The following is a 13,076-nucleotide window of genomic DNA, read 5'->3' as shown; positions in this document are numbered from 1 at the left end:
TATATTCCAGAGTCCATTATGACATACTGATCATTTATTTTTCAGTACCATGAAAACATACAAACACTGAAACTGCCTGAGCATACACAATACAAGACATCCTGATTTATATAGTGCTTTTACAACCGCTGCAGCTGTAACAAAGCACTTTACAAAACAGTTAACAGAAAGTAAAATAAAGATGACACATAACAAAAACACGGACAGTCGTGCAATCTTAACCACTTTTCCCTCATACGCTTTGTTGTTTGGAGCACATTGAAAATAGCTGTCACATAAGGCATTTCGGTGCAATATAGCACAACATGCTATATACTATAACTGTACTTACAGTGTACATTATGCTTACCGCTTCATTTGCCTCTCATGAAGCATCACTTGCAATGTAAATGGACCTGAGTCAACATAAATCACAATGCTGATTTTTTTTGATTTGGCAAAATATAAAAATACCAATCCCCGCATCAGTACATTAATGATGATGTATCGAAAAGACAAAACAAAATATTTTTCCCCCTATATAGTCATAGCCTATTTACATCCCATAAATATATTTTAACCAATTCAATGTCACTCCCACACCATTCAAAATCTAAACACAAACAATTAGCCTTAAATAATCAAGAATTATAACTGTAACCTGTGTGTTTATAAGCGGGTGATCGTTTCACATACAGTACTATTGTGTAGACAGGTTATCAAATCTAATATTAACTTGCACATAGATGCAATCGATCAGTACAAAATAAACCTTAATATGAGGTAATATTAAGGAAGGTTAAATAAAAGGCGTTGAGTCCATGTTCACTTGGATTGCGTGGGGTTCTGTTCTAGTCTTGGTTTGGCGAAGAAGTCCCTGTACATTGTATAAATGACACCTAGAGAAAAAAAAGTTATTTATTGTTCTGACATGTTAATATGGAAGCTGCCGCTGGAGTGGGGGACATTTTTCTCTATAAGAGGCCATTTGACAGCATGTCTGTTTTTATTTCTGTCTGTATACGTACCGACAGTCATGGCTCCTACCACGAAGCCTTGGGCGGCCACGCGCATGTGGATCAGGTGCACGGACATTTTGGTGTCCCCGCGACTTTTCAACTTCCACAGTCTGTAGCCGACGATGGCGAAGAAGCCAGCCATTCCTGCAGCAACCCCAAGGACGATGTTTTACAAATTTTCACTCATGTAGTCAACTGTACTGTATTACAGAAAATATCTACAGGATTGTGTTGTTTATTTAGTTGAGTGGACAGCCCACCTGGTGATTATCAGGGGAATGGCATAAAAGGAAATGGGGATCATTTTAAACCGGGACATTAAGTTGTAACAGTTTATTTTCCACAACCAAACAATAATAATGTAACACATACTGTAGAAAGCATACATTGACAACATATCGCAGTCAATAAGGATTTTGATTTGTATTTGAGATACAGTATAGCACTTATCTATTCAAGTCAATGGCACATGCGGCACTGAATCAGTTCATTGATGGTCGCTATTAATTGTGGAGTTAGATATCATATAGCCACATGTTTTCAGGTATCTTGTATAAGGCATTTTAAAAAATGTGTGGGGGTGGGGGGGCGCAACCCCCGTCCCCCAAGGTAATATAACTAATTGGATCTAATTTAGTGTACTGATAAATATTGGATTAAAACCTCCAACACTCGTTAAAAAGGTACATCTAGGTTACAGTCACTTTTTTCCTGGCCACTACTTCGCTTTGCAGGTACCACGTCTCAGACACGAGCTGGTATCAGTTCATGGGTAGAGGTTTTTCCACCCACCAAGAGGAAGCGCTTATGTGATGTGGTGTTTTTTTTTCTTCGAATCTTTCACTCTTTCATGTTGCTAAATAACATTATGTAAAACGGATGGATGGACTGATGGTTATTAGCAGAGGCAGCCATGTGCTTTGACGGAAGACACTTGAAGTTACATGGTCATGTATGGCACTTTGTTGCATAATCTAATCATGAAATAAATTAATTCTAAACAGGACCACATCAAAAACTATAATCTTATTGGTGGCATAGTCAATCAAAACGGAGCTTTATTACCTTGTCTCATGTTATTACCTTGTCTAAAAGTCATATCTGCAATGTTTGTCAAATGATGTAATCCCTGGAGCCAGGATATGCATACTCACCCACAGGAACAAATGGATTCTCTTTGGCTTTTCTCATAAATTTGGACTCGTTCTCCTCGTAGGCAGACATAACTGGACATAAGAACATTTACAACCCATAAGACTTTTGCTTGATTAGCCTTTTAGCTTAGCTCTACATGCTCACGAACAGTACAGAGGTTACATATGAAGGACAATGGGAAGTCACGCTATAAATGGACAAAATTTTAAGAAAATGTTTGAAAAGGTCATAAGAGTTGTTAGAAGCATCCAAGACACACGATTACCATTTTGATTATCGTACAGTTGAGTGTCGTACAATTAACAACAGATCTGTGATTATTTAGCGGTTACAGTTATCGATTTTTTCAAATGAGTCTTACCTGTGTACAAACCTTAACGTTCGTGAACTAAATATCAAGCTTTCGGAATCACCTAGTTTGCTCAACTCGTACGCACCAAGGAAAAGTACCCGGTCGACCGCTTTCGTAATGTTAAGTAGCAGCGCACGCATGTGTGACGTCACAGTTTGCGTGTACATGGTGCGCTCAAAGACAGGAGTAAAAATGGTAAACACCATGTTTAGCTTTTTTTTCCTTCTTAAAAACTGAAGTAAACGTTATTTAGGTGATATATAAAATATATTAGGTAGACATTAGATGGAATACCAATCTTAGAAAGACCGAATTTCAGACTGGGATATGAATTTATTATTACATCCTACAGTTGAACGCAGCATCACCTGTCCAATGTGCGCAAAAATCAAAGAAAGTCAATTTAACCAAGAGAATTCCTGTTCGTAGCTGGATCGTAAGATCGCGGTCCAGCCATTGTCGCATAATTAAAGAGCCAATACTATAAAATATATTGAATCAAGTTTTTCATGACTTGTACCTAGGTAGATGACGTGTTTTTGCTCTCACCTACTCAGAATATTTAAAAAAAAACGCAGACCTTTCACATTGTCACTGTTCAAACGAAAACGGAAGCAGGTGGGTATTAAAAATAGTTCCTGTTACTCTCTGTGCTGACGTATTATTGTGGGCTCGTCATTGGTGTGGTAACCACACGTTTCCGCAACGTGCCATCGCCGTATAATTGCATAACTCCTAAAACTACCACAAACCCAATTCCGATAAAGTTGAGACGTTGTCCATCCTTCAGCACATTTTCCAGGAGGGTCGTAGGCGTGCTAGACCCTATCCGCCGCATTCGGCCATTTGGCAGAGGACACCCCGAACTGGTTGCCAGACCACCGCAGGGCAAACATCGGAAAAACAAACGCACTCAAAATCATAATTGAGTGGTCAATTAACCGTGCATGTTGTTTAAATGTGTGAGGAACCCTGAGTACCCAGAGAAAACCCGCACATGCACGGGGAGAAAACGAGAAAGATGAAAACTAACAGGAAGGCCGGAATCGAAATCGAACCCGGCCCATCTGCACTGTGAGGCCGACGTTCTTCTAACCAGTTACCCAGTTGTGTACTCATATTTTGATTATTTCCACATTTGTACCTCTTATTTTGGTGTTGAAAAGAATTACATTTTCATTTCACGGAGATCCCGTATTCCCCACACATACTGTCACATTCTCCTCTACACGAAATTGATAAAATGACTTGATCTACCCGATTGAACCAAAAGTATCCGTCTTGGCGGAACAGCTTGGAGAATGCCTGTATTACGACATTCCTCCATCAGGTGGCGCCACACGATAAGCATAGTTAGCTGTTTGCAAAGTGGGCATCTGCAAAGATTCTCCATGGTAATCACGTTGTTGTAAGAATATGGTAAATTGCCGTGGAAACCCAAGAGAGAATAAGCTCATTCCTTAATTTGTTGCTGCTATAACCAGGCAGCATGCAGTGTCACTTTTTGGGTGAGGTGCATGAACATCGCTGCAAGGCTAACACAAGTTTTATGAAGATTTTTAAAGAGGACTCTTTATTAGGTACAAACAGTGTGTCACATTTAAGAGAAAATCTGTTTTTAAAAACCCGCCTTTGTTGAGATAGTGATCAGTAAAGCGCAACACTGTCAGTATTCATGTTGGTAAATGGCAAACCAACATCTGGTTCCTTTATTGGGAAAGTGATCAACAATGAGCAACATCATCAGTATTTAAGTTGGTGAATAGCAAACCAACATCTGGTTCGACTTGAGTGAGGGTCGAGCTGGATTTTTCCATCAGCTTGTAAATGCTGCCTTTGACAGCAACAGTTACAACTGAAGAATGGATTATGAGTCCAACTGAGAGCTAACGTGGTTCATAGTGTACATTCTGCTTGTAACTATCCATAAATGGAAGCCTGCTGAGTTCCGGGAAAACTGAAACCTATGGGAGGAGCCAAAACAGCATTTATACACAGCGTGTGGACCTTTACTCCAAAGCGTGCTTATTCCGTCAGCGGGATCAGTCATGGGAGAGCTTGTGCTGCCGATCCTTGTTGCACTTTTCACAGCACTGATGGGAGGATTGCATCTTCTAGGGGTGTTCAGACGGCGGAGGCCCGGAGAGCCCCCACTGGACAAGGGTCTTTTCCCGTGGCTTGGCCATGTCTTGGAGTTCCGCAGGAACACGGTGAAGTTCCTGCAGAGGATGCAGAGGAAGCATGGAGACGTGTTCACCATCCAGCTGGGCGGTTTCTACGTCACCTTCCTGCAGGACCCCTTGTCTTTCGGACCGTTTGTCAAGGAGAGCCGGGAGAAGCTGGACTTCAACAAGTTCGCCAAGCACCTGGTACACAGGGTCTTCGGCTACTGGTCGGCCAATAGCGAGCATCACATCCTGCAGCAGTCCAGCAACAAGTACCTGAAGGGGGACGGCTTGGAGGTCCTCACACAGTCCATGACGGCCAATCTTCAGAACTTGATGCTGCACAACCTCGGCAAAGAAGAGCCAGCGTGGACAGAAGACGGGCTCTTCATGTACTGCTACAATATCGTGTTCAGGGCGGGCTACCTGTCTCTATATGGTAACGTGTCCCCAAAGTGCAAGGACGGTGAAGAGAAGGCCAAAGAGAAAGACAGGGTGGAATCAGAGTCCTTGTTCTACAAGTTCCGTAAGTACGACCAGCTCTTCCCGAACCTGGCGTACGGTGTCCTGCCTCCCAAGAGGAGGCTGGAACTGCGAGGGCTCATGGACTACTTCTGGGATGTCCTGGCGGTGCGCAAGGTGAAGACCAAAGACAACATCAGCGGTTGGGTGTGGGACATGCAGCAAGTGCGGGAGGAGATGGGGATGGATGAGGCCATGATCGACAAGTACATGTTTCTCCTCCTGTGGGCCTCACAGGGCAACACGGGCCCATCTGCCTTCTGGCTGCTCCTCTACATCATGAAGCACCCGGAGGCCATGACGGCCGTCAAGGGTGAGGTCGACCGCATCGTCCGTGAGTCGGGCCAGGAAGTGAGGCGTGGCGGCCCATTACTGAACCTGACGCGCGAGATGTTGATGAAGACCACCATCATGGACAGCGCCGTGGAGGAGACCCTTAGACTCTGCGCCGCGCCCCTCCTCACCAGGGCTGTGCTCCAGGACATGACGCTGAAGATGGCTGACGGCAAGGAGTTCCTCATTCGCAAGGGGGACAGGATGGCGATTTTCCCTTACAGCGGCGTGCAAATGGACCCAGGAATCCACCCCGACCCGAATTCCTTCCAATACGACCGCTTCCTCAACCCCGACGGGAGCAAGAAGACGGAGTTTTACAAAGACGGCAAGAAGGTGAAGTACTACACCATGCCCTGGGGCGCCGGGGTGTCCATCTGCCCGGGGCGCTTCTTTGCTACTAACGAGCTCAAGCAGTTCATCTTCCTCATGCTGGTCTACTTTGAGTTTGAGCTTCTGGATCCTGAAATGGAGATCCCCGGAATAGACGTCCGGCGATGGGGCTTTGGAACCATGCAGCCCGACAGAGATGTACCCTTCCGATATAGACTCCGATATTAAACTCAGAGTTGAAGGAAGCAACATGAAGACTATTTAAAGGGCAGTGCAACCCCATTTACGGCCCATCATTCACACAATACTGTAGCTCTATAATCTTTTATTATGACATTTTTCAAGATATGACATAAGTAGCGTATTGAGAAGTATATACAGTAGGCCTGATTTACTACGATCCCAAACAGGCACCTGCTTGACAGACATAGCATTTAACCCTTTCATGCACCAATAATGATAACCTGTAACCTGGTAACATGATAGGCTGTCCACTGTCGTAACCGCTATCCCTGAAAGCGTTAAAGAAGCTAAATCAGCCAGCACAATTGGTCTCAGATTTGAAAAAAAAGAGCAATCACAAAATTCATCTACTTGCTCATAGTCCTCTCAGTTTTGTTTGATTGGGTGCAAACAGTTTTGCCCGTTGGTCAATCACAATCCTGGGCGCACCCAATGAGTTGATCACCGTGCACATCCATGTGTGTGTGCCATCAGGTTTGCACCCATTTTTGCATGCATATACTTTGAGTAAATCAGGCCCTAAGACTTTCCAATGAGAGTATCTGTGTGTTTAACTCTGACTTTGGAATGCTTTGGAAGACTTTGGAAGATGGGCCTTCCTTTTGGAAAATCCAAATGAAGACACCAAGCTGTGTAGGCAACGTTGTATACTGAATCATTATTTTCACCCTTCACAAAAACCACCCATCAAAGACAACGTTTGCACGTTTGTGAGCTGCTCTCATGTTCACTCTTTGAAATTCAGTGAGCTCATTACCAAATCTGATTGAACCGTTCAACTATTAAAGATCATTGTTTTGTTCATAAATGTAATCAAATAATTACACTTTGCCATCGTGCTCAAGAAATAATCATTTATGTACATTTTTTTCCCCCTTGGGGTTAAAGTGCTTCTAGTCAAACAAATAAAGATTGTGTTGAGTGATGGTCATTTTTGTCATGGGCCACATTGTCGTCAATTTTCCTCTGAGGGTCATTCTGATTCTGATTCCATATAAATGTTTAATGACCTCCTCATATGACATATTTAGTACACAATTAATGGATAACTCGTTTTGAAATCAAAAGTGAAGGATAGTAGTTTTTGTTACTGTAATAACGCAACCAGAAATAACTTGCAATATCTCAACATTATTATTTATATGTGACAATTCCAAATTTTTGTACAGATTTTAGCATGCATCGTGGAAGTTGACCTGCTTGATTTGCTTTCGCGGGCCACATGAAATAATGCAATGGGCCACATCTGGCCCACGGGCCTCGACATTGACACCGGTGGTCTAATACGTTTGTTCAGCACTCTGTGAACAGTGAAACGAATATATATCTACGTACAGTGTCACCAATGTTTCATCGCTATATACCTAAGAAAAAAATGCCTCAGGTTATGTAACAACTGCGATGTCTGGCTTTGCTGATGGCCGATGTGAATAACATTCTTTTTGTAATCACATTATTCCTGTTTGTAAAGAGTCCAGCAGCTTGAATTGGCTGTATTTTAAGTACACAAATACATGGATGGAAGTGAAGGTCACATTGGATGAAAATCAAAGTCCACAAAGACGTGGAACCCTCTCGGCACCCACAGAGCTGCGAAGGCGTGCTTTGTGATGAAAAGCATGTGTGCACAAGCATGCTCCACCTCCTTGACGCAGTTGTTTTGGAATAATGTTTAAAATGACCATGGAATCATGTATTTATTTAAAAAAAAAGTCGGAGTTATCCCAGTTGTAATCATATATTGATTTATTGTTTAGAATTGAAACTAGTATGTTGAGCAGCGTTATCTTTTTTTGCCCGTTTGTTTTTGGGGTACATTCTTTGATCGCCAGGATGTGTGAATCAAGTGTATGCTTTGCTCATAAAAATGAATGTAGGAAAAAAATGCTATGTGCTTGTGTTTTATTGCAGCGGTTGATGATTCTGTGACCATTTCAACAAATATGATCCGATACCAACTGATAGTTCATGTTTCTGTATGCTCTACTTTTTTTCCCCCAAATAAAAACCCACAATGCACTTTGATGAGTCATTTCACATTTATATAAGCAATACCCAGTGGAATTTTGCCATACACCATGTCCAAACGGGTTGGAAAAAGAAAAGTTCACATGCAATGTACATTAAAGACTCTGCCTCCATCTGCAGTAGATGAAGACCAGATGTTCTTCCGTACGTGCTTGAACACATCGGGGACATTTTTTACTGTTTTGAATCACCGCCTAATGTAATTGTGTTCAAATTTCCATCTTGGAAGAAAAGAAAATCGTAGATGGAGGCCCTTAGTCCGAATCAGAATAGAGGTACTTGATGCGTAGGTACTTTTTTCTAACAGTGGGGCTTTTTTAAAGTTTCAACACAACACTGGTCGTCTTCCATTGAGACCAATTCTCTTGGGAATTATTTGTTCCTGAGTCCAAAGTGTCTCCATACTCCTTGTATAGACCACGTTTTAAGATTCAGAACTGCCACATAGATACAAAATGAAACCAACCACTAATGTTAAAAAAAATATTCCAAAGATAACACATTGGAGACCACTGTGCTTTGTGAAAAGGCACAGAGAAACTGACTCATATGCACAACAGTGGTCAAAGAAGAGCCAATCAAAGTCTTTTGTTGTTCAAAACGCACAACACCAGAGAGTGTTGAACAAGATGGACATCATTTCATATCACAAAAAAGTCATTTTTTTTACACCTATGTTTGTCCTTAAAATTTCATGAAATGGCCATTTTTGTCTACTCTTCTCTCCTTTTTGCAAAGTGCAAATTGTAACTTAAAGCACTTCAAGTACCACTCATGTTTGCCTAATATTTACACAAACCAAGAGGGAAATAATAATATAACGATAAATCAGACAACTACGGAAGAGGATTAGGGCCAATGAAGAAAAAAAAACATGGTTAGAATTCTCACTTTAAAGTCAGAATTCTGAAAATAAAGTCATATTCTGAGATAAAAGTGAGAATCTTGCCGACCTTGTTTTTTTTTTCTTCATTGACCCTAATCCTTTTCCGTAGTTTTCCCCTATCAATGACTTCATGTGAGGAGCAACTCTCTAATTTTGAGGAGCAAATTTTTAGATTTATTTATTTATTCATTTATTTGCACATTCATTGTGGAGAACTGAAGCAAGAGTTTTATTCAACAATAAAAATACAAGCTTTTCCTCCCTGCTGATGCATGCCACAACAAAACATTCATTTCCGGGTTTGGTCCCGTTTAGCGGTGTAGAGTCCCAAATAAGACACGTATTAAATAACCTGCTATTCTGCATTTAGAGCCAGACTTTGGTTAAAAGTGCGCTCGATCAACCGATCACTTAATTCCGGTGTTCCACGCTAATGTCACTATTAGGTTCGTTTAGCAATTTCCATGGATTTTTACGCTTTTCTTGTTATCCCTTCGTGATGATACTTGTTAGAAGCTTATTCGCCGCCGAGGAGGTTAGAATTACCGACAAACTTCATAACGTCTTGAGCCTCATTAGTAAGCAGCTGGAGCTCATTGCTAGCTAGCTGTTACAGCTTAAATAGCACCTAGCATGCCTCAATCTACGACCACCCGCACGTGGGAGAAGTTGGCGAAACTTTTTTGGACCGTCTCGGCGGTTCAATTCATCCATCCATGCATTCATTTTCTGAACCGCTTTATCCTCACAAGGGTCGCGGGGCGTGCTAGAGCCTATCCCAGCTGTCTTCAGGCAGTAGGCGCGGGACACCCTGAACCAGTTGCCAGCCAATCACAGAGCACAACCATCCACGCTTACATTCACACCTCAGCGTGCCATGCATGTTTTCGGATTGTGGCAGGAAACCAGAGTACCCGGAGAAAACTCACGCAGGCCCGGGGAGAATATGCAAGCTCGACGTGCTGGACCACTGAGCTGCCTTGGCGGTTCAATTAACAGGAAAAAAAAATCGGTGGTTCTCAGTTTTGTTACTCAATGTGTTTTTATGAGACATGAAATGCAAAATGTGACTCGCAAACTAAGATTTGAAACCGTTTCTTCTGAACCCTGGCACAAGACACCTAAAATTAAACACAAAACAAATAATTCACAAGTACAACACCAGTAACATTTCAAAACCAAAGTCATTTGTCCATGTTTTGAGTGTTATTAGCTCCAATCACACACACATACACACCAACACACAGGCTCACTATTTCTTTCATCCATCTTGTGATGGCGCACTTGACGTCCAGTCATGTCTCATTGCTCTGTAGTAACCTTCTCCATTCAGCATTCAGTTGACGTAAACACAGAGCACTGTCTCCAGTTAGTCATTAAAGCAGGATGGCCTCAATCCAGGTCACTGACAATCACGCTGTGTACAAGTAAGGCCTCTTTCAAAAAAACACACCCTGTGTGTTTTTTACCAGCAGCTTTGGTTATTTTTGAAATCCTGATTGGAAAAGTTGTTGAGTCATTGAAAGCAGCGCACTATGCTGCTTTTTATTGACAAAGTCATCAACTTCAAACTGGCGATCGACATCATTAGAAATCTAATTTGAGAAGCAGCGAAAGCTCATGAAGACATTTGTTGCCATATTTGAATATGCGTCACACTGTCATCTACTGTAAGATGCATATGCAGCTGGACTTCGGCATATATACTTTTATATACAGTACATACATCTCAAGAAGCTGATCACTCTTTGATTTTTTTCACTGACAACAGGAAATAGCAGACAAGGAAACAATCTGTCTGCTACAGTCCATGTTTCAATCAACAATATTAACTCCTGAAATAAAACTTACTACCAATGTACCATATTTTCCACAAAAGGGAATACTATACAATACAATACAGCTTTATTCATATTTTTGTTTTTTAAAATTTCGTAGATCTTATTGTCTCCTGGATGCTTTTTACTTTGTGCCTCGCTCAAACGGATGCATTTCACTCGCTCTGCTACAGTCATTACAGTTCTTCTACGTTTCGATGCCGCGATCTACGGGGCATAAGTGAATGAAGTTAAAATCATTCACAATTACAATAAAACGCACGCCAATAAAAACTCACTTACAAGTCGTCGTTTCGTATAGGATGAATGAAAACGGCGAGGCGAACACGTTTCTTCTGTCGTGTCGAGTGGGTACTGCTTTTGAGCTAGTGCCACGTTCTACAAGACGTAAGTGAATAAAGTTAAAATCATTCGAAATTACAATAAAACACACCCCAATAAAGAGTCACTTACACGTCGTCATTTCGAATCTGATGATCGAAAAACGCGAAGTGAAAACGTGTCTTCTGTCGTGTCTTTCCGTCGCATCGGGTGGGGGTTGCGTGTATTTAAGCTGCCAGAGCCTTCACTCTCCATCCAGGTTACGGCTAGTGGAATTTCCGCTTAACTAAGTTCAGAGAACATGTAATATCATAGTCAAAATGTTAATGCATAGATTTTTATTCTGGGTGAAGGAAATTACTTTCCATAGAATTCCGGGGATGGGAATGTTTACTGTATGAGGCGCATCAGATTATAAGGCGCACTGTCGCCTTTTGAGAAAATGGAATGCTTTTAGGTGGGCCTTGTAGTGCGGAAAATACAGTAATACAAAACGAGAACATACGGTCTTCCTCACTTTACTCATCAATGCTAACTTACAGTACTAGGCATATGCTAACCTATTGTAGCTGTCTTGACTCAGTGGTCCCGCCTATCAAACTGGACAGATGCACAGCACCTCTATTCACATAAAACACACAGGCAGTCACGTGACATCCGGTTCAGTCATTCGTTCACAAACAGCACAAATTGGGTGGGGGTTGCGTGTGTTTGCGTGTATAACACTAAACAGCCTTTTGGCTTTGTTGGTTATACTTTGTTGGTGTTGTGCAAAGAAGTCCTGTGCTCACCCAATCGCAACACCAGTCAAATGATATCCAACTTAGTCACTTTGTTCACAAAATGGACAACACTTGCCACAAAACATACAGACCAAACACAAGTCACAGGATATCTGAAAGAAAGTACTTCACTCAATAAAGCACAAATTATTTTGCTGACCAAAAGCAGGACTTTAACGTCCCAGAATCAATAAGAGAGGTGACACAGAATATCAAAGAAAAAGCGTGGCTGTTGTTTAGAAACAATGTTTGACAAAAAGAGGACTCAGGATACATTTGTGTCAACAGAAAATATCCTCTGCGCCCAACTGGGAGAAAAAAAATGCCTTTGACAATAACCTTTGTAAAATGGCCAAAGAAGCATTTATGACAAACAGAAATAACGCTGGTCGCGTATGCCACTGCACAACATTAGCGACTGAATATAATCTAAAAGATTCTGCTTTGCAAGAACGATAATGCTCATTTTAAGTTGACATTTCTAGAGCGATGTTGATGAAATAAGACAACCCCGCCAATCAAGAGATATAATTATGCTTTTCATTGGTTTAGGTACCCACCAGGATGGTAAAAGTTTGGGATGTTTTATTATCTGGGTTATTAACCATTAACAATGGCCCGGGGTCACCACATGGCTGTTGTTGGGCCAACCGAAGCTCACTGATGCTGGCCCGACCTGGCCACCAGTTCAAATTTCATGTCGGAGTTGTTGGGCCCAAACCACAATTTGGTAAATTCCCCCCCCCCCCCCCCCACACACACACACACACACAAAGTTATATTATTGGTTAGTCCACATGTGTCATTGTTTTGTTGTTGTTGACCAATTGAAAATGTTTAAAATTGCTTTCAATCTTTGATGATGCAATGTTAATCATTGAACAAATATCCTGTTTTTGGAGACCATTGAATATTGATGCTTGAAGGTACAATCTGCCCGATTCCAGCAAGATATATATGTATTTTATATAATCCTTGTCTCACGCTCTTGAAGGTTCTGCGCAGCATCCTTGCTGTTCCCAGCACTGCGCTTTTCTATGTCCGATGTTGTTGCAACCACTAATCTAGTTTAGGGGTCATTGCCCCGAGTGCTCTGACCACCACAGGCACGACTGTCACC

General features: G+C 41.8%; 2 protein-coding genes across 4 annotated transcripts in view; one reads left to right on the top strand and one right to left on the bottom strand.

Moving 5' to 3' along the window:
- Nucleotides 1–16: 16 nt before the first annotated feature.
- Nucleotides 17–13,076, bottom strand: part of higd1a (HIG1 hypoxia inducible domain family, member 1A) — a 177,782-nt gene continuing 164,722 nt past the window's right edge. For all 3 annotated transcript variants that reach the window (XM_052088602.1, XM_052088600.1, XM_052088601.1), the window contains exons 2-4: nt 2,153–2,222; nt 1,008–1,142; nt 17–878 (exon numbers count right to left, since the gene is read on the bottom strand). In XM_052088602.1, coding sequence (XP_051944562.1) covers nt 805–878; nt 1,008–1,142; nt 2,153–2,222 — 279 coding nt within the window. In that variant the 3' untranslated portion in view covers nt 17–804. The remainder of the gene's footprint in view (nt 879–1,007; nt 1,143–2,152; nt 2,223–13,076) is intronic.
- Nucleotides 4,322–8,120, top strand: LOC127616710 (5-beta-cholestane-3-alpha,7-alpha-diol 12-alpha-hydroxylase-like). Its single transcript, XM_052088500.1, has one exon. The coding sequence runs from the start codon at nt 4,554–4,556 to the stop codon at nt 6,084–6,086; it is 1,533 nt and encodes a 510-aa protein (XP_051944460.1). The 5' UTR covers nt 4,322–4,553; the 3' UTR covers nt 6,087–8,120.

The sequence above is a fragment of the Hippocampus zosterae genome, chromosome 15, assembly GCF_025434085.1.
Source record: "Hippocampus zosterae strain Florida chromosome 15, ASM2543408v3, whole genome shotgun sequence".
NCBI lineage: Eukaryota > Metazoa > Chordata > Actinopteri > Syngnathiformes > Syngnathidae > Hippocampus > Hippocampus zosterae.
The sequence above is the reverse complement of the archived record's forward strand: the minus strand, read 5'-3'. Positions and strand labels throughout refer to the sequence as shown.